The sequence below is a fragment of the Hoplias malabaricus genome, chromosome 1 (assembly GCF_029633855.1).
Source record: "Hoplias malabaricus isolate fHopMal1 chromosome 1, fHopMal1.hap1, whole genome shotgun sequence".
NCBI classification, from domain to species: Eukaryota; Metazoa; Chordata; class Actinopteri; order Characiformes; family Erythrinidae; genus Hoplias; species Hoplias malabaricus.
In genome coordinates, this window is record NC_089800.1 from 67,575,550 (window position 1) to 67,597,430 (window position 21,881).

General features: G+C 41.5%; 2 protein-coding genes across 4 annotated transcripts; one reads left to right on the forward strand and one right to left on the reverse strand.

Moving 5' to 3' along the window:
• Positions 1-831: 831 nt before the first annotated feature.
• On the reverse strand, positions 832-4,607 carry LOC136674612 (kazal-type serine protease inhibitor domain-containing protein 1-like). The gene is made up of 5 exons (XM_066650727.1): positions 4,495-4,607; positions 2,162-2,589; positions 1,325-1,485; positions 1,046-1,193; positions 832-925 (listed from the first exon to the last, which is right to left on the reverse strand). The coding sequence occupies exons 1-5, from the start codon at positions 4,587-4,589 to the stop codon at positions 876-878; spliced, it is 882 nt and encodes a 293-aa protein (XP_066506824.1). The 5' UTR covers positions 4,590-4,607; the 3' UTR covers positions 832-875.
• Positions 4,608-13,329: 8,722 nt separating this feature from the next.
• On the forward strand, positions 13,330-21,774 carry gale (UDP-galactose-4-epimerase). Of its 3 annotated transcripts, none has more exons than XM_066682167.1 (11): positions 13,330-13,497; positions 15,499-15,628; positions 16,171-16,283; positions 16,451-16,564; positions 17,531-17,707; positions 18,320-18,433; positions 18,813-18,879; positions 19,013-19,098; positions 19,363-19,440; positions 21,023-21,137; positions 21,334-21,774. In XM_066682167.1, the coding sequence occupies exons 2-11, from the start codon at positions 15,508-15,510 to the stop codon at positions 21,393-21,395; spliced, it is 1,047 nt and encodes a 348-aa protein (XP_066538264.1). In that variant the 5' UTR covers positions 13,330-13,497; positions 15,499-15,507; the 3' UTR covers positions 21,396-21,774. The 3 variants fall into 3 exon arrangements, with proteins under 3 accessions (XP_066538264.1, XP_066538270.1, XP_066538256.1); XM_066682173.1 differs by having other exon boundaries at positions 16,174-16,283; XM_066682159.1 differs by having other exon boundaries at positions 16,168-16,283; positions 21,334-21,773.
• The last annotated feature ends 107 nt before the right edge of the window (positions 21,775-21,881 follow it).

Sequence of the window (21,881 nt, forward strand, 5' to 3'; positions counted from 1 at the left end):
CTGTGCCCCCTCCCCCCACCCCCAGTTTCATTTATTTTTACAGCAGTGTACTGAAATCCATGAGGAGGGGTGGGAGCAGATGGTTTCCTACCCTCCTCCTAAACTTACAGAGTGCAGTTTATGCATTGCTGAGTGTCATGTCAGTGAAGCATCACAATGATTTTGAAGCTGAATAAATTCATTTATTCGTTGAATCACTGGGCACAAGGATGGAAAACACCCTGGATGGGGCACCAGTCCTTCACAGGGTGACACACACACTCACACCTACGGACACTTTTTGAGTCGCCGATCCACCTCCCAACGTGTGTTTTTGGACTGTGGGAGGAAACCAGAAACACACCAAACTCCTCAAAGAAAATTACCGGAAGTGTGACTTGAACCCACAACCCCAGGACCCTGGAGCTGTGTGACTGCGACACTACCTGCTGTGACACCGTTTTAAATCCTTTAAAATAAAGAAATATCAGGAGATCCACATTTTGCAGGATGCCTCCTTCCCACATCACAGAAGCACAGTGCTGGCCAATGCAGGTACCTATCAGCTGAGATGACAGATCTGGACAGTGTGTGTTCTTCTCCAATGCTTTGAGCTGTCCAGCAGTGTTGTGTTAGCCACTTGAAAATAAGTAGTGGATGGCTTCATATATCTTGGAGGAAGCATGAGCTTGGTTTTACCCTCCTGGCTTGGTCGCACTGCTTGTGATTGGGAAAGTCCTAACTATCAGAATGGAACAGGTGATGGTTAATAATTGGAGTGAACATTGGGATAAAAATTAAAAAAATATGAGTAATCATAGCTGGTCATAAAGACAAACGTTTACGACCAGATGGCTTCATCAGCGTATTTTTAAATCATTCTGTCCAGCTCTTCTTCATGAAGCACTTATTTCGTAGAAAAGTCCACTCCCAATATCTCGGTCCACTGTAAGAGAAGTCAGATCTGCAGTGAATAAAAACATCTCCAACACGGAGCACATATTAGAATATGCTGTGACTGGTCTAGATCAACTAGAACAGAACTGACCCCCACCCCTGACCGTACCGTTTCTGAGGACAGACAGCCGAGCAGAGGCAGACACTTCTCCCAGTCGATTGTGTGCAATGCAGAAGTAGACCTCAGCGTCTGAAAGGCGAAGCCCATGGATCTGGAGCCAGGTGGAAACAGTGTAGCGCTCTGGACCACCTCGAGCCTTGGAGAGAGAAGCATTCTTGGTAAAATAAACTACACCGTTGACAATGTGGTGCATTTCATCAGCTAATGATCCTGCCTCTTAACCATTCACAGTAATGAAGAGATTTCAGGTTCTGGATATAACCGCACCTGGACAGAAATGCGGGGGTCATCCCCGGGCAGAAAGTCCTCACTGTCCTTCATCTTCCAGCCAACATTTGGTAGAGGGTAGGCTGTCACTTCACACGCAAACACAATATCATATCCTGTGTAGTTCTGTGTGTCTCTGGGTGCTCTGGATATGCGAGGACCTGTAGTTGGTGTTTATCACAATGTTGTTTCAAATTAAAGGTACATAACTATACTAAGGTGCTGACCACCACAGAAAACCCACAGGACCCCCACAGAGCAGGTATGGTTTGATACTGATGTGGTGCTTCTGTGAGAGTACGAGTGGATCAGACACAGCAGTGGTGCTAAAGTTTTTAAACTGTGTCCATTCACTGTCCACTCTGTTAGACACACCTACCTCGTTGGTTCACCTTGTAGATGTAAAGTCAGAGACAGTAGCTCATCTGTTGTTGCACAGTTTGTGTCGGTCGTCCTCTAGTTCTTCAACAGTGGGCACAGGACACTGTCGACTGGATATTTTTGGTTGGTGGACTCTTCTAAGTCCAGCAATGACAGGGGTTTAAAAACTTTAGCAGCACTGCTGTGCCTGATCCACTAGGACCAGCTCAACACACACAAACACGTCACCACCACGTAAGTGTCACTGCAGAGCTGAAATGAGGATAAAAATATATGCAGAGACACATCGGGACTACACATTGCTGATGATAAAATAGACAATAAAGGTAGGTGTTCCGAATCAAAGTGATATAATTCAAGTTCCTAATTCAGTTTATATTTGGGTTGAAATAAAAAGGATTTTACCAGATTTGCATGGACCCTCTGCTGTTTGGTGCAGCATGACCTTTAACTGACTTGCAGCCTCTCTAAGCTGGCACAGGTTACGGTGTGTTTGTCCATCTGAGCCACACACTGGACTCTGGCTCTCACACACACACCTGGGCTCAGGTTCGCCCTGCTGTCCCCTGGCCCAGGTCGCTCTCCTCTGACAGAGCAGCCCAGTTCCACAGCGACCGTAAAATTCCTGAGAGCTGTTGAGATCGCACCACTGACCTTCGGCATTACCGCAGTGTTCACAGCATCCACACCTGTCCAGAACCAAACCTGCTGGACAGCTGGACGACACCACAGGACACCGGGATCTGTCACACTCCGCACAGCTCTCTCCTTCTTCCCACAGTCTTAGCCAGCCACGGTGATGAGGGGGTGAAGCCCATACACACACAAAAACGCCAACCCATATACCCACACACCACACTGCAACGCCAGACATGGGACTGTTTCTGTGGCAACACAGAGAGAAAGACTCATTAGTTCTGAAGAAAATCTACTCACCCCACTGACAAACTTTAATGAGAAATTAGTAACTATGCCACCTTAAAGCAGCAAAAAACATTTCAAACCCCTGCCTAGTGTATTAACTCCTTACTAAAATGATATTTTAGCAAGAAATCTTTGTTCTTCTGCCTCAGTCAAAACATTATTGGGCTCTGCAATGTGCATTAATAGCCATCTGAATATGTATATATCTGTACATATGCATATAAATGTGTGAGTGAATGTGTCGCCCTGTGAAGGACTGGCGCCTCTTCCAGGGTGTGTTCCCGCCTTGTGCTCAGTGATTCCGGGAAGGCTCCAGACCCACTGTGACCCTGAACTGGATAAGCAGGATTTTTTTTACTTTTAATACTGCCTCCTAACCACCATTTAGGACCTGGTTCTTTTATGTTTTAATACATAGCCTGGCTGTGTGATTTCAGCCTGCACCATATAGACTACGTGTGCAGCTCCTTTGGACGCAGAAGCTCTGTCTACCTGGGTCCACACACTGTGACTGTTCGTGAGGAGTTTGGTGTGTTCTCCCCCGTGTCTGCATGGGTTTCCTCCGGGGGCTCCGGTTTCCTCCCACAGTCCAAAAACATGGAGGGTAGGTGAATTGGCTTCTCTAATAAAATGTCCTGGTTTGTGAATGTGAATGAATGTCTGTATGTGTGTGAGTGAATATGTATGTGCCCAGATATTGATTGGCACTCTATTCTGGATGAAATCCTAGTGCCCGGTGCAGTCCTCCAGGTGGACGGTTGTTCCTGGTCGAGAGTACGCTGTGCACGTTTGGCTGCCGCTTCTCGCGAGTGTGTGTGTGTGGATTGAGCGTTCTGAACAGTGTGGATTGCAATGCGTCCTTGAGTGTCTAGAAAGGCGCTATATAAGTGTAACAATAGATAGATAGATAGACAGACAGATAGGTGTGAGTATATGAGTGAATTGGGGGGGGGGGTCGCCCTGTGAAAGACTGGCACCCCCTGCAGGGTGTGTTCCTGCCTTGCGCCCAGTGATTAGGGGTAGGCTCCGGACCCACCGTGACCCTGAACTGGATAAGTGGTTACAGACAATGAATTATTATATGTTTTGGGGGACAGTGATAACGTAACTGAGATAACTTTGCAGAAATATTTCGTTTTCACAGGTTTTACAAAATCATTTTTACATTTTAGCTCCCACAAAATGAATAATCCAATTATTTTGTTTTCCTTGAAGGCATTATTTTATGCTCTGTACTTTTGGGAGGTGGTAATGTTTAAAATGAATTTAGTAAGAAATCTCTGATGCATCCAGACCAGCAGCTGTGGAGAATCGTCACTGGAGAAAATGACTGATTGTTTCTTCAGGAAAGCACAACACATCTAATAGTGAAACATAAAAGCTTTGCTAAAAAAACAAGATGTGTTTATCTATTAGATCCTTATCCTGAAGACCACCCCTAGACCATCCTTCAAATAAAATAGCAGTTTAGGCTGAAAAGATTACAGCCTTATACTACTATAATTGCCAAAGACATTTCTGTAAAATCAAGGCTAGATATGCACTGCTTCACAGCTCTAGTTGGTGTTATATCTTTTGTGCTGACACTTAGAACTGTGCATGGTGACCTTCAGCTCATTTTCTTGGCCAAAAGCAATGCTTTCCTCTCAAGATTAGAAAACCTGGGAATGCACAACAGAATGTCTGTGTCCACAGTGGATGCCCTTGCAAGTAGCTAAATTAAGTAAAGGGCTGTCTACAAGATGCCTTTTAGTCTTAAAATGTCCTCAACATCTGCTTTTTGTTTCACTTTTTACTTAATTTAGTTCTTAAAAAACACTTCATTTCTGAACAGACAACTTTACAGAGAGTCGTATGCTGCTTACCTCTTTCTTGTCTCTGGTATTTCAAGAGCTCTGCACTGGTTTGTCCTCTCCTTGGGGCCACAAGCACACCAGAAGAATCCAGAATACAGACTCATTCATTTACCCACTTCCCTGACAGCTAGATTTCTCCACAGAAGGTGCTGAGTGTCAACAGAGGGAAGGAAAATACAGAAGTAGGTTTGTGGAATGATGAGTAGAATTTTGGTCATTTTCTCTGGCTCCATCTCACCTCTCTCCCCTCTCCTACCTCTCGCTCCTGAGGCTCTGCTGCTCTGTAGAGATGTGAAATTCTGTGGTTTGGCAAAGCTTTCAGATGGAGAGACCTGCTTTCCCTGACTGGGAGTATAAGGCAGGCTAAAAGGGTGAAGGGAAACCTGGACTGACATTATTAAGTCCTTTTTGTACACCTAAATGGCTGTTAGGATTACTTTTTATTACATGATACGGATTGCAGACAGGGATTGAAAGTCTTCTATATATTATCACAGATTTAGATTAAAAACAATAAATACAACTGATCTTTTATAAATTGTCACATGATGATGGATAGTTATGACTATTTATACCCATAATAACATCCATTAGCAGTTCTACAATTACAAATAGTAGTCTGGCTGTTGTTCTGCATGCTTTGTTTGCCCTTTTCAGACTTTTTAGAGGACAGGTATATTTTGGGTGGTGGGTCATTCTCAACCTTACAGTGGCAATGAACTGGTCTATTTGTGTGTGTTCTGTGGACCAGACACAGCAGTGCTCCTGGAGTTAGAAACAAGGAGGTGGTCTTAATGTTATGGCTGGTTGTTATAAATGTGGGTGAGAGAGAGAGAGAGAGAGAGAGAGAGACATAGTGTTATCATTCTCCTTTATTAATGCTCAGTTCTTTATGATGTCATGTTTTTTTTTCAGTCTATAGAGTGTTCTGTTGAATTCCATTCTACATGTGATGTCACACTGAGGCATGATACGTTTCTTCATTCTGTATCAGACCAAACAGAGGATTGACACATTACTCACTGTAACGACACATTACTACATTCACTCACTGAATTTACTCTGCAGGTTTTCGGTGCTGATCTTAAAGAAAACACCATGAAGAAAACCTTATTCCCTGAACTGAGGAGAGAGTTTCAGCCGAGGAATCACTGTGGAAATGAGAGCAGTGTTTTCTTTCCAAGAATCGCTGGAGCTCTGTACAGGAACACAGACCTTCCCCGAGTGTCCATCAAAGAAAAGCATGCTATCCAGTTTCCGCAACCTTTTAATAGGAACTATGGAGTAGAGGGAGCCACGTCCTTCAAGCATGAAGCTAACAGAAAGAGAAGTGGTTCATCAGAAGTGATCAGTCAGAAGCAGACAACTTTGCTTAAATTGCCAGAGCTTCCTGCAGAAAAATTAAGCCAAAGGCAAGTCAGGACCCAACGTAAGCAGAGATTTGTGACTTCCACCAGATCTAAGGAGGACAGATCTGCACCAACGTTTGCAGCAAGCTGTGAAAGAGCTGAATATGCTCCTTTGAAAAAGCAAGAGATAGTGTACAATTTGAAGCCAAGTGTCCAGGAGGTTCCAGCCCATCGCACCCAGTTAACCAAGATCAACCAGCAGAACGTGCCTCTTGTCTATAAAAAGCAAAGCATGCAAGAGGCACAGTCAGACAGCAGGAAGCTGACTCGTGACCTGATAGACCAGGACTTGAGGATGAGTTGGGGCTCCAGGGAAAAGATGAGCCCTGTTACGATGAAAAATTGGAACTCTTTTGGACCTTGGGACTGCTACTAAACACGCCCTCTCTAAAGAATGCCAGGACACCACCAAATCTGAGAGGAAGAGGAGAATTATAGATCAAGATTGTTCTCAGTTATAACTTTAAATAAAACTGCACAAAAGAATATACTGACCCGTCCTTATTATATCATTTCTTTTCTTTAAATTGACTTTTGAGTGTGCTGTAGATTTCACAACTTAATTTTGAACAAATGGCATATTCTCTTTCTCATATTTTCTAAACATAGTACAAACTCACCTTATCTAAGGTACACAAAACACGTTTGCATCTACATGACACGACAAGCTGTGTCACATCAGCATTATCACTTTGTGGTATACACTGAGCTACAACACACACTGTCATTTCACCTGTGAAATGACATAATAATCTAATGCCTTATTAAATGTTTCAGGTATTAAAACACTAAGAAATAAAGATGATAAAATGATACTCAACACATAACATTTCTCTAATTAGCTTTAGCCTTAGATTTACTTCATCCTAATTAGATGGGAGGCAAACGACCCCAAATGGACACTATAAATATGCTACAATACCATATATATATATATATATATATATATATATATATATATATATATATATATATATAGTATTCTAATTTTTGGAAATCCTGTTTTTGTGGGTTTTATGAGCTGGAAGCCCAAATTATTTGAAAATTAACAAATAAATACTTGAAATTGTTTAAATTGTGGGCCTTGAATCTATAATCTATGAAAGTTTAATTTTATAAATGTAATTACAGAAATTAATCAATGTCAGGATTCTCTGGGCGGACTGACGGAGGCAGACGCACTTGCTAAACACATATACTTTAATATAACAAAACAAAGACAAGCAACTACGGAAGAGGAACATGACTAGAAAACACAACGAAATGACTAGGAAACAAAACGACTTGACTTGGAGAGGGAAAGAATCAGCACAACATGACTAGGAACAAGAAAGAATCAACACGACAAGACTTTGAAAGAGGAAGACACAAAACAACAAGATCTTGACTAGGAACATAGCAAAACAAATGACCGATCAAAGGAAGTGACACCAGGGAACTTAAATACATGAACAAATAAGACACACCTGAAACAGATAATGAGGGTTAAGGACAAGGAGGCAGAACAAAGGCGGGACATGGGAGGAGACAAGGACAACAACAGACAGAGCCATGTGCAGAGAGAGCACATGGCGGTGAAAACAGGCATGACAGGACGAGGGCAACTGGGGGATGCCCAGGACTGGCAAATGTCTGTGGGGAACCAGCCTGGGCACAGTTATAGGAATCGGCCCCGAAGTCCTAGGGGCCGATCTACGGCCGGAGCCACAGTCACGGGTGCAGAAGCGGCCGGAGCCACAGTCACGGGTGCAGAAGTGGCCGTAGCCATAGTCACAGGGGCAGAAGTCGCCGTAGCCGTAGTCACGGGTGCAGAAACGACGGGGGACACTGCCTTCGCAGGATCAGGAGCGGCTGAGGAAGCCACCTTCTCTGGGACGGGAGCGGCCTGGGAGACTGCCTTCTCAGGGAAAGAAGTGGTCTTGATGGCTGCCTTTGCTGGAACAGAAGTGGCGGGGGACTCCACTTTCTCTGGAGCAGATGCAGCAGAAGAAACCGCCCTTTCGGGAACACGAGCGGCTGAGGAAGCCGCCTTCTCAGGAGCACGAGCGGCTGAGGAAGCCGCCTTCTCAGGAGCACGAGCGGCTGAGGAAGCCGCCTTCTCAGGAGCACGAGCGGCTGAGGAAGCCGCCTTCTCAGGAGCACGAGCGGCTGAGGAAGCCGCCCTCTCAGGAGCACGAGCTGACTGGATGGCCGCCTTCTGGGACAGGAGCAGCCATGGAGCCCGCCCTCTCAGGAGCACAAGTGGCTGGTGCTGCCTTTACGGAGACAGGAGCGGCGGGTGCCGCTTTCACGGAGACAGGAGCGGCGGGTGCCGCTTTCACGGAGACAGGAGCGGCGGGTGCCGCTTTCACGGAGACAGGAGCGGCGGGTGCCGCTTTCACGGAGACAGGAGCGGCGGGTGCCGCTTTCACGGAGACAGGAGCAGAGACGTCCACAGAGGCAGGGGTTTGTGCTGCTCACCGGGCACGTGTAGGAGTTTTTTTCGGGTTTAGGGGGGCTGATGGGCGCACTCTTGAGGGACTTCTTCAACCGTGATTCCCCCGGAGATGCGCCCCTCTTAGCCTAACCTCCCGTATCCAGTAGTTTGAGGCTAAAAGCCCCAACCCTCAACCCCCCCCCCCCCCCCAAAAAATTACCCCGGACCTGAGGGGGTAATCCTCGGGAGCAGAACGGGAGAATCTCAAAGTAAAAAATTCAAAAAATGTCTCTACATTAATATCATGGGTTCTTTCCTTAATTACGGTTTCTGACCACCGTAACGCCTCTCCTCTAAGGAGAGATTTCATGAACATGACTTGTAGAAATGCAGGAGGAGGACAAGTTAAATATTCAAAATAATTTTTGCATTGGAAAATGAATCCTTTCCAGTTGGGACCTCCTTAATATTCCGCTGGTACTCCCAGAAAAGATTGCAAAATAGCAGATTGATTACCCACCCTTATGGCCAGTATATCCTCTGCCATTTTTATGTTCTTTTCCGGTAATGTGTCCGTGTTAGCTGCGTCCTTAGGATTGGTCATTCTGTCAGGATTCTCTGGGCGGACTGACGGAGGCGGACGCACTTGCTAAACACATATACTTTAATAACAAAAGATATAACAAAATAAAGACAAGCAACTATGGAAGAGGAACATGACTAGAAAACACAACGAAACGACTAGGAAACAAAACGACTTGACTTGGAGAGGGAAAGAATCAACACGACATGACTTTGAAAGAGAAAGACACAAAACGACATGACTTTGACTAGGAACATAGCAAAACAAAAGACCGATCAAAGGAAGTGACAAAAGGGAACTTAAATACATGAACAGATGAGACACACCTGAAACAGATAACTAGGGTTAAGGACAAGGAGGCGGAAAAAAGGCGGGACATGGGAGGAGACAAGAACAACAGACAGAGCCATGTGCAGAGAGAGCACATGGCGGTGAAAACAAAGGCATGACAGGACGAGGGCGTGACAATCAGCTTTCCCATAATATTCAAATATATATATATATATATATCAGAGGCGATTGCTCTAAGACTGCAAGGGAAGCTCAGCTTCCCCTAAAATGTCAAAAATAAGTGATCAAATATATACTGTTGTGTGTACATGTCATTGAATAAACATGCACTGCAACGCGCTCAACCTTTGTTCAGAATCAGCTTCTTATTACTGGTAAAGACACGGCTTTCCTCTCAATCATTCCCGCAGCTTTCACAGTGATTTAAACAGCGCAGACGCTGAGCGTCCACAGAGTTCAATAGCGAAGCAGCGAAGTGCAGGGAAACGAGATGAGTGATTTGATAAATGCTAAATAAATAACTAGTATATATATATATACTAGTGGCGGATGCTGGTCTTTCAAGGAGAGCAAGTTCAATTTCGGCCTACATCATAAAATGTGTCCATTATTTATACGTAATTCTACCCTTTGTTCCTTTTTAAGAAAATGATCTGTGACCCTGTCGTACCAACAAGGCGTCTTTTCCAGGGACTTGACTAGTGTCCTCTCAATGTCCAGCAGAGCTAGGCTGCTTAAACGGCCTTGGCCCATGTGAAGTGTGTCCGCCTGTGCTCCCCCGGATCTTTACACCAAAGGATCGCTGATTCGCTCATTTCGCTGTCAATCAAAAAGGGATTCAGCCTCAGACAGATCATCCAATCATCATGCAGAAGATGAGCGTCCGGGCCAGCCGAGGCCAACCCACTGCCCCATAGACCCCCAGAGACGCTGAGCGTCCGATGGGCGGGACAAAGCCCAGCATTTATCCAATGACTCGTCTCGTTTCGCTGCACTTCGCTGATTCGCTATTGAACTCTGTGGACACTCAGCGTCCTCACTGTTTAAAGCACTGAAGCTCCGGGAATGATTGAGAGGAAAGCCACGTCTTTACCAGTGATAAGAAGCTGATTCTGAACAAAAGTTGAGCATGTTGTAGTGCACATTTATTCAATGACACGTACACACAACAGTATATATTTGATCACTTATTTTTTTACATTTTAGGGTAAGCTGAGCTTCCCTTGCAGTCTTAGAGCAATTGCCGCTGATATATACAGATACTAGAATCCTGTGCTAGCATTTGTCCTGCGGTGTTGTGGTAAGTTTGATGTGTCACATGACCCTCTTCCCATTGAAAAAACAAAAGTTGGATCCAAAATGGCCGACTTCAATATAGCCGCCATGGTCACCACCCATCTTGAAAAGTTGGTCATCTTCAAAGTTGGTCGCCCACTGCCCCATAGACCCACAAAGACGGTGAGCGTCCGATGGGCGGGACAAAGCCCAACATTTATACAATGGCTCGTCTCGTTTCGCTGCAATTTAAACACTGTGGGAGTTCAATAGCGGCTTTGCTATTGAACTCCCACACTGTTTAAATCACTGTGAAGCTGCGGGAATGATTGAGAGGAAAGCCACGCCTTTACCAGTGATAAGAAGCTGATTCTGAACTTTCATTTTCACATATTTATTCAATTACATGTACACACAACAGTATATATTTGATTACTTATTTTAGGGGAAGCTGAGCTTCCCTTGCAGTCTTAGAGCAATCGCCTCCTATACATATACATATATATATATATATTAGGTTTATTATTTTCCTCTACATTTTATATTAATTAAAAACATATTTTAATATTTTATTTCATTGTCTTGACTAAACTAAGTTTTTTTCCAATAATATAAAAAAAACAAAATGGCAAGGCTAAAAAAGAATATGCACATCTGTATGACTTATGTATAACATATTTTGGTGACCCAGAGCATATGTATTGCTTTGCGTGTGTGGTTTCTTTTTTTCTTTTTTTTAATGGCTTTGTGTAGCTCTATCTCTACTCCTCAGAGACAGGCCTATCCAACATTAATAATACGTTTGAATGATGTGTCTTATGATTATTTGGTCTAATCTGGACTACTTGTATCAATAAATCCACAACTGGAGCAGAGAGGCAGCTCAGTCAAAGATGAGGAATGGGCAGTTTCTGTGCACGTTCTTAATTTTTAAAGGCACCAAGACAGTGCAGTTTGCATACAGCAGCAGTAAATGCAGTATTAATAATAAGAAATGCATAAATAATCTCTGTGAAACTTATTTCCTGTCACTGCATCATTGAGAATGATCCACCAGCCAACTCATACCTGCTCTGTGGGGTATACAATTTTTAACGTTTTGCAAGTGGAATACTTTTTGCATTTTTGCTTGATACAAGACTTTAGCCACTAAATAGTCTGTGGACCCTGCTGCCTCATTCTCATCTTCATGATGACCAAAGCAGACAGATCTGGACAGCGGACAGGCCAGTCGAGCACAAACACTCTGTGTCTACAAAGTCACACTTTTGAAGCACGTACAGAGGCCTGGCATTGTTTTGTTGACGTAACCACAGACTTCAAACATCATTATGAGGGCAGCAAATGTCTAAAACTCCAATGTTTGTCTCCGCATCAATTGAAAATTCTCACTTATGTAAGTCACACATGCTGTGGTCACTGATGCACCCACCCCCCAAACCATGAGAAAAGTTGGCTTTTGCACCAATTGCTGATAACATTCAGAATGGTTCAATTCATCATTTCCACAGAAGACCATATCCATTTTTCATTAAAACAAGCTGAATCACCTACTCCTCTGACCACATCAAATGTTCTACTGTCTTCTGGACCATCCGAGATGAGCTTTGGCCCGGAATTCATTACAGTTTCCACATAGAAATGATGTATGGATTTCTTCTTGTGTAAGGGAGTAGCAGTTTGCATTTCTTTATATAGCAGTGGACTTTATAATGTGGCCTTTTTTCCCAAAGTGCTCTGAAACCAATTTGGCTATTACGGTACCATAACAGTTTGTTATGCCATGCCATCTGAAGGCCCAAAGGTCATGCAATTCAGCAGTAATAACCTACACTCGGGGATTTCTTCAGATTACCTCAATCTCTTAACATTATAAACGGTGACTGGTGAAATATATTTAAACCTTTTATTAAATATTGGCTCCCGAATTGTTTGACAATTCTCTTACAAAGCAGTCCTTGCAAAGAATGAGCTCCATTTCTAGCCAATCATGATACACTCGGCTGTGAATAGTTCACCTGCTTATTATAGAATGATTAAAGTTACACATTTATCTTAAATATTTGACAAATTTTCATTCTTTATTTTTCCTTTGTCCAGTTTTTTTAATGGAGTGTCAATTTGTTTATATTTATTACAAAATGAAATTCTATTGTTCAGTGAAAACACTTAATCTTTTCAACCTTGAGCCTCAGGTGTGTTCTGGTTTTATCACATTTTACTAAATCCTGACTTGCTTCCGCGTCTCATGATTACAGGTGAACTCCGGACCCTATGTTAACGTGAATTGGATTAAGTGTTTACAGGAAAAACATAAATGAATGAATGAAAGTTATTGGATCTTCCTGAGGTGGAGCGTGAAGACTGGTTTCCTGGTTTAAAAAAGAGAAACACAGCACCTGACTGAAAACGTCAGAACACAGAGAAGCCGGCAATTTTAATACAAAATCCACTTTAAACCTTGTTTGTTTTTTAAAATAAATGTGCTCATAAAAATCGCAATAATGCTATAGCGATATGGTTCTGTCTGAATGTAATGCAGTTTTGTGATAAATAGCAAAACTAAATATTGTATCAGCATTCATGCTCTTGAGAGAGGGGTTGTTGAGTACATACACACAAACAAATAGATAGCATCATCACCACATATCTCAATTTAAAATAAGTTTCCGATGTAAAATTAAATGTATCCCTTTACATTCTATAACTTAAACTTGACAATCTTTAAGTTACATTGTAAATAATTTAATAACCAGCTGAGTTATTTTTATGGTTAATAATATTATTATTTTTCAGTTATGTTGTTTGAGCGAATCGGGACTTTTATTTTGATGCAATGAGCGATTAAATGAAAGGAGTTGTAGGCGCTTCACAGAGGTCCACGTCTGAGAGAGAGAGAGAGAGAGAGAGAGAGAGAGAGAGATATGAATGAATTACTGTAACCAATGAAGAGCTGAACCCTCTCATTTATATAATTTCTCTCAACACTCTCCACTTTACCACAGCCTTAACCTGCCGACAAGTCTTCATTCCTTTCCGTGAGTGCCTCTTTTTGTTGTTGTTTATCTGCAGTAAAGAGGGTTTCTGTTCTGTTTTCTGTTTTGTCAGTTTCTCAGTCTTTAACTTTGAGATTCCTCAGTGTAATTATGAGGGATTTGTAGCTCTCTTGAGACGGATTTTGTGAGAACTCCTACAGTCATTTTTTAATATGATTATCTTGTGTTGTGTTGGATCAGCTCGTCTTTCTACCCAACACCTATCAGTTTGACGTATCGTTATTTCATTTCGCAATAAAATATTATCAACTTTCAAACAAACTTGTGTTTCCTTGCTAGCGGATCTCGGAGGAAGTGATGAGTTTGTTTGTTTTTTGCATGTTTCACATAGTACTTTTTTATGGAGTGATTATGTTAGCTGTATAGGTGTTGGTTAAGGGATTAATCTGTTTTATAGTTTATAAATTAAAAGCGAGGATTATACATAAACATAATACTTTAAATAACCACTGTTAAGCATTTCTCTGATTGAAAGACGGTTTAACATCCTTCTCTACAGAACTGTAATGAGTCTCTGTAACATGAAAATGTGTTATTTTTCATGAGTGCACTCTACATTCTGGACAGAATTGTTCTATTTATTAACCAAAAGCTTTTAACCAGCCCTAGAGCTGTTTATCCATTCAAACATTTGCTTCAGTGCCCATAAAGGACCATTTATTAAATTGTATGTACGTGCAGCTCTGCTCTAGTTCTGGCAAGGTTTTTGAAAGTGGGTATATAGACAGGCATTGTGCTTAGAGGTGTAGCGATACACATTCCATGATACGATACTCACTATGGTGTTTGCACATTGATATGTTACCTTTTCAATGCAGAAATTAAAAGAAATCTACGTCAATATTCACTTTTCAAAATCTATAATTTCCAAAACAAGATGGTAGCACCTGAAAAAAACATATATTTATGTTAATTATTTAAATTTGAATATTTTATATATTTTCTTTACTTTTCTGATTTAGGAACAGAATGTTTTCAGCAGAAAATATACAACCATTTCATGTTCTGTCAGTATGTTGATATGAAAGTTTATGAGAATAAATGCTTAATGGTGATGCTTAAAAATTTCTTATGACTGACATAACTCTTATTACTTGTCTACATTTCTGCCATTTTCTTCTCTTAGCATTTCATTCATTTTATTAGAGACTTTTGCACAATATTGTTACCATTAACTTGACACAAACCACATTTTATAGCGTATGTTGTTTTTTTCCCTTGAATCCAATCCTGCAGCACACAAAAAAGATCATATACAGCAGTTTAACTAAGCCACTCCTACTATGGGAAGACTTTTGGGTGTCTGGCTGTTTTAACAGCTTTACGCCACGTAGTTCACCTGTTTAGCCATGAGCATGATTCAGTGGGGACAAATACTATACACTCATGCTCATTAAATAGTGAGGGATAATGTAGACACACCTCCAGAGTAGACACACCCGCACATCCTTGTTTGTTTTACGTCAGTTATTACGTTAACTACAGTACTGTGCAGAGTCAGAGAGCACCACTCATGGATATATTTCATTTCCAGTCAAAAACAACACTACATATAAAATTTTATTAGATAGGCTTTTTCCTCTTTAACAAAAAGAAAAGGTTTGTAAAGATGCACAGAGAAAATGGAAGTCTTAACCTTACAAGATCAGTTGTAGCACCAAAATCAGATATATAGAAATTAAAGCTTTCCTCTGAGAGAAGAAAATGAAGCTTAAATTTGGCCTCAGATCCGAACAAACCTAGAGCTGGTTGTGTCCATCTTCCTTCTGTAAGAAGACAACTCAACCCTTTGAGTCTGAAAGGATGAGATGTAGTCATGAAGCCTTTACTAAGAAAAGCTAATTTAACATTTGCATCTGCTTGTGTTTTCAGAACAATGGATTGGCTGATTCAAGTGGTAGTATCTACCTTCAGCCTAGTACTATTTCTGTATGTAATGCTCTAATTTGTGTGTGTGTGTGTCTCTGTGTATGTGTGTGTCAGCCTGCCGAAATGGTGCAGAAGGTGCTGGTTACAGGAGGCGGCGGCTACATAGGGAGTCACTGCGTGGTGGAGCTGATCGAAGCCGGTTATCAGCCTGTAGTCATCGATAACTTCAGTAATGCTGTTCGAGGTAAGTATCCCTTGCTAGATACAACTGTTTACTTATGGGATCTTTCTGTATCCAGACAGCTCCTGTATTTCCAAACGTCATTCTCATTTTATTATAAGTTAAATATCTTTTAGTATTTGGGTGTGTGAGCGATTCACTAAAAGCAGCAGTAGTGTCTCATGTACCTTGTGCTCCCCTTACTTCCCTTCACAATCCAGCACTCCAGCTCAGAATCATGGATGTGTGCAAGGGAGTATGTCTTCACACATTAACATGCAGGAATTCACTATGGCTGACTGGCTACACCTTAGTCCAGGGACTACGCCCCTGCCACCCTGCCACCCCACCCCCCTCAACTCTGACACACAGTGCTCAAACAAACCCCATTCATTTGCATTGATGCCCCACCCCTCCTGCCCCAAAACCACCACTCCCAGTAGGTCTGCCCCTCCCACCTTGGGAACCACTGATTTAAGTCACAGATAATTAGTTTTTTGTACATGTCTTTATTTGTTACTTCTATTTGTGATGCTTATTGTTATCATGTGCTTGGTATTGAGGAGAAGGTGATGTCCCTGAAAGCATACGCAGGATTGAGAAGTTTCTGGACACAAAGATTGACTTCCAAGAACTGGACCTGCTGGACAAACCCGGCCTGGAGAAGATCTTTAAACAGGTCTGGAACAAGTCCCTCTCCTCTTCTATAGCTAATATTGGTTTCATTTTAATGTAGCATTAAGTATTGGGTAGTGTAGCAAAAGGTCTAGACTTTAGATTGCTGTTAAAATGTTTACTGGTCTCTAGTGTTGTTACTGTGTTAATGCATGACTCTGTGTTCTTCAGCATTCGTTCTATGCAGTGATGCACTTTGCTGGGTTGAAAGCTGTTGGGGAATCAGTAGACCAGCCATTACGTTACTACAGGGTCAACCTCACAGGAACCATCAACCTAATGGAGGTGAGCTTCATTCCACCACCATGTTTACAAATCTGTTTTCATGCTTAAAGGCACCCATGGCTTTTAAACATTTCCCCTAATGTGTCACTGGATTATTTCTCCTTCTAAGTCCATTAAAAATACCCCCACCCCTTTACCTTATATTAATTCATTCTCTGTAAGCGCTTATCCAGTTCAGGGTTGCGGTGGGTCCAGAGCCTATCTGGAATCATTGGGCGCAAGGCGGGAATACACCCTGGAGGGGGCGCCATTCCTTCACAGGGCAACACACACACTCACACCTACGGTCACTTTTTTGAGTCGCAAATCCAGTTTTTGGACTGTGGGAGGACTCCTCACAGACAGTCACCCGGAAGAAACCCACGCAGACACAGGGAGAACACACCACACTCCTCACTGACAGTCACCCGGAGGAAACCCACACATACACAGGGAGAACACACCACACTCCTCACAGACAGTCACCCGGAGGAAACCCACGCAGACACAGGGAGAACACACCTCACTCCTCACAGACAGTCACCCGGAAGAAACCCACGCAGACACAGGGAGAACACCACACTCCTCACAAACAGTCACCCGGAGGAAACTCACGCAGACACAGGGAGAACACACCAAACTCCTCACAGACAGTCACCCGGGCGGGAATCGAACCCACAACCTCCAGGTCCCAGGAGCTGTGTGACTGCGACACTACCTGCTGTGCCACTGCGCCACCCCTTACCTTATATTAACAGTTAATATTATTAGGATACTTTCTAATAATTGGGATGCATTTGTATTGATGTATTTGTCATGAAATTAGGATACAAGCCAGAGGACATGATTATGTATCAAATTATGTGTCATTGGCAATATGTGTGGGTGCATCATGTGAAATATTATTATGATCTGAATTTGAAAAAAAAAAAGTTTGTTTTTGTGTGTGCAGCCTGTGGAATGAGTGTATTGGTTTATATATGTCAGGTGATGCAGGCTCAAGGGGTTCGTAATCTGGTGTTCAGCAGCTCAGCGACAGTGTATGGAGATCCTCAGAAACTGCCTATCGATGAGCAGCATCCAGCTGGAGGTTGCACAAACCCTTACGGAAAGACCAAGTTCTTCATCGAGGAGATGATACGGGACCAGTGCTGTGCAGAAAAAGTGGGTAAAAAGCTGTGTCTGGTGTATTGTAAGGTCACTCCATTACTGGCACTGATAACATATTTGTCCAGAAATATCCTACATATGGTCAGGACCAACAAAGAGCAGGTATGACTTGGGTGGTGGCTCATTCTCAGCGCTGCAGTGACATTGACATGGTGGTGGAGTCTTGCACTGGTATGAGTGGATCAGACACATCAGCGTCTCAGAGAACACTGTATCGACTCACTGTCCACTCTGTTAGACACACCTACCTCATTGGTCCGCCTTGTAGATGTCAAGTCATAGACCGTAGTTCATCTGTTGTTCTACGTCAGTGTCACTGCAGTGCTGAGAATGATCCACCACCTAAATCGTACCTGCTCTGTGGTGGTCCTTTGGGGGTTGTGACCATTGAAGAGTGGGGTGAAATAGGGATAAGAAAGTATGCAGAGAAACAGATGGACTACAGTCTGTAATTGTAGAACTACAAAGAGCTCCTGTATGCTCATTAGAGCTGAGAACCAGGTAGGTGTTCCTAATCCAGTGATCATTCGGTGTATGTGGCAGCATGTAAATTGCAAAAACATCTGCTGGATGATAAATACCACACTTTTATTACTCAACCTCCAGGACTGGAATGCTGTGTTACTCAGGTACTTTAACCCAATCGGTGCTCACATCTCAGGGCAGATTGGAGAGGACCCACAAGGAATACCAAATAACCTTCTACCATATGTGGCCCAGGTAACCCCTCTGACCAATCAGCAGTAAATTTGGGATTAAAGTTACTTTGCAGACACTACAGATTCCGTAAAACCTTTTACTTTAATTCATCATTCATAAGGGTACATAACACTCACATAAGCCTTTATGCCCTATGACAAAAACCTGTATACACATCTACAAATGCTAATCCCAGCAAGCATCAGTAGTTGACATAAAGATTCTAGCTCAAAACTGACTAAAGCAGTGTTTATGACTCTTGTTGAAATAAGGTTTTATAAATGCTGTTGTCATGAATGGCTTACGTAGCAGTTACGTGGTCTTATAAACAATTATAGTAATGTGTTACCAAAAGTTATGAGTAGATTTTTTAATGGCTCTATACACCTTGGTTTTCCAGGTGGCTATTGGGAGAAGAAAACATCTGAACGTGTTTGGTAATGACTACAACACAGCTGATGGGACAGGTAATGACCAATAAAGTGGATACAGTGTCAGCAGGTGGTGGAGAGATATGTTTATGTATAGTGTATACAGATACACCATAATTCAGATGTTTAGAATAACTGTTTTGTACGTCACTGTCTTCTATCTCTGTAGGTGTGAGGGATTACATTCATGTGGTGGATTTGGCAAAGGGACACATTGCTGCACTCAAGAAACTGAAGGACAACTGCGGCTGCAAGGTGGAGCCCTTTTTTTTTTTTTTTAAACTTTTTCTCTCTCCACTCTCTCTTCTGGTCCTTTCCCTCCCTCTCATTTCTGCTCTATGCCATAACTTTCTTCTCTTTCAAATTCTCTTCTATTCAAATTGTTCTCGTAATCTTCTGTTCTGTTTTCCTCTCTTCTCCAATCCTATGTCATGTTGCATTTTCTTTTCTGTTCATACATATTTTACTCAACTATAGTGTCACTCTCTCCCTCTTACTTTATCCTCCTTTATTTTACAGGTGTACAATTTGGGAACAGGTACTGGTTACTCTGTGCTGCAGATGGTGAAGGCTATGGAGAAGGCTTCTGGAAAACAGGTGTGAATACTGTCCATTATTATGTAGCACTATTTTTAGAGAACACAGAAATGAGAATTGTGGGCCAGTGCCAGTATACAATATGTTGATCTACCTGGATTAGCATGAGGGAGAAATGTTACATTTACAAACACTGTTTCTGGAAAAGTTAGGACATTTTGTAAAAGGCAATAAATAGTACCTTTTTATTTTAGTGGAAAAAATACAACGAAATGATTACCATATTTATTGTATCTTGTTAATATATTATTTTGGATTTGATACCTGCAAAACACTCAAGGAAAGTACCGTAATACTTCATATTGTGAAAAGACTCAGGAAATCTGGAGAAATCTTTGTCCAGGTTGGACAAGCCCTGAAACCACTGCAGAATGTGTGACCTTTGAGTCCTCAGATGACATTGCACAAGAAATTGTATTTCAGAAAGTAGTTGTCACTTAATGCAGTCCACATCTGTATCAAGAAAGGCAACCTAAAACACTATTACTCATGGAGAATGACATGCATCAATTCTACACAGGAACACTCAAAGTCTCTGGAAACAATCATTGATTGCTCTGTGACAAAGATGAAAAAGACTATTCAAACTATCACATTTACATTTAAGACATTTAGCAGATGCTCTTATCTCGATTGACTTGCAAAAGTGTTTTGTGTTTGGTTGGAGTTTGTATTCCAGCTAGTACGAATAGGTGTGAAAGCCAACATCTGTCATAATATGAGGATGCATCTATGCACGAGTGACTTTTATATGTGTGAAGATAACACTGACACAGAGGTATTTATTTGGATTTTAGAGAAACATATGCTGCCAATAAGGAGACATTTCAGCCCATGGTTAGTTCAGCAAGACAATGTCAGGCTTTAGTCTGCATGTGCTACAACAGCATCAGTACTTGTGTTTTACTGGCCTACTTGCAGTCAAGATCTGTATCCTACTGAAAATGTTTGACAAATAATAAAGAGGAAAAACAAAACAACAACCACCACCACAGGCCAAATAAATCACCAAACAATCCAGGCAGCAATTAATATCCTCAGTTCCCAAACAATCAAAAGGCATAATTAAAAGGAAAGGTGGTTTAATCACAGTGGTAAACATGCTTTTGTCCCAACTTTGAGTTTGTTACCAGCATCAAATTATAAATACAATTTTGTTGGCCAGTGAAAACATTGGTATTTTTTTCTTTGTTTTCTTGTCCAATAAATACAGTTTTAAGCAAAGGAACAAATCACAGATTCTGTTTTTTATTTTGCGTTACTAATTTTCCCAACTTTTTTATTTTACGTGTTAAGAATGCAATAAAATAGAGGAGTTTTAGATTAGTATATCTATGGAAACGTTCTGCTCTTCGGGTATACAACAAATGCATCATCAAATAGCATCTGTCCAGTGCTATTTATTTATTTATTTTATTTATTTATTTTAATGTATATCTACTGCTACTGACTTGGTTTTAATATCATTGTGCATGCCAAAGTACCATTAAAACATCAAAACAACATTCATAATTCATATCCAGATTCTATTTATAGTAGCTAGATATAAAATCTGTTTATGACATGAGTTTTTTTGCCACAGATTGCTTACCAGATCGCCCCCAGGAGGAGTGGAGACATTGCGTCATGCTATGCAGACCCTCGCCTGGCAGAGAAAGAGCTCGGCTGGAAAGCTGATTTTGGCCTGGAGAGAATGTGTACGTATACAATCTGATGTCTTTCCTGGTAAAGTAGTTATTAGAATAAATAATAATTATAGAAGAATTAATTTAGGATTCATTAATAAATCCTAATGAGCTGTACAAATTAATAAAATAATATGAGCATCTTTATATTGACTCAATACTCAGTGTAAAAATGTGATTGTCACTTTCTATTTCTGTGGTGTGACAGGTGAAGACCTGTGGCGTTGGCAATCCCAAAATCCCACTGGCTTCACTAACGGCCCACTTTGAAACAAACAAACATACACACACCCATGGGACCTTGATGATAAGATGAAGAAAACCCAGAGCCATGAAGTCCTTCACTGTTATAAGACTTGATTTTTTTACTGGAAGAAACCTCATGAGACAATGAATGATTCCCTGAATTTAATTTCTCATCTAATTCCTTTTACCGGACCAAGCTTTACAATGTGTGTTCTGTGATACATGTTCTGTGATATATCCCTTAATATATAAATTAACTGAATTCTTTATAAAGGTTTACTTAATCGTTCATAGATTTTTCTCTTTATTTTCATTTATGCTCCTTGTCATAATTGCATTTAAATTAAATCAAGAAAAGTAAAACAGGTGCTCTTTTTGCAACACATATAATGAAAGTTATGCAATTAAAGGGATGATGATCTAAATGTGGTAGTCTATTCATATATGTAAATAACTAAAAAAAAAAAAGAAAGATCATAAAGTGCACTTATGAATTCATGCAGTGTTTTC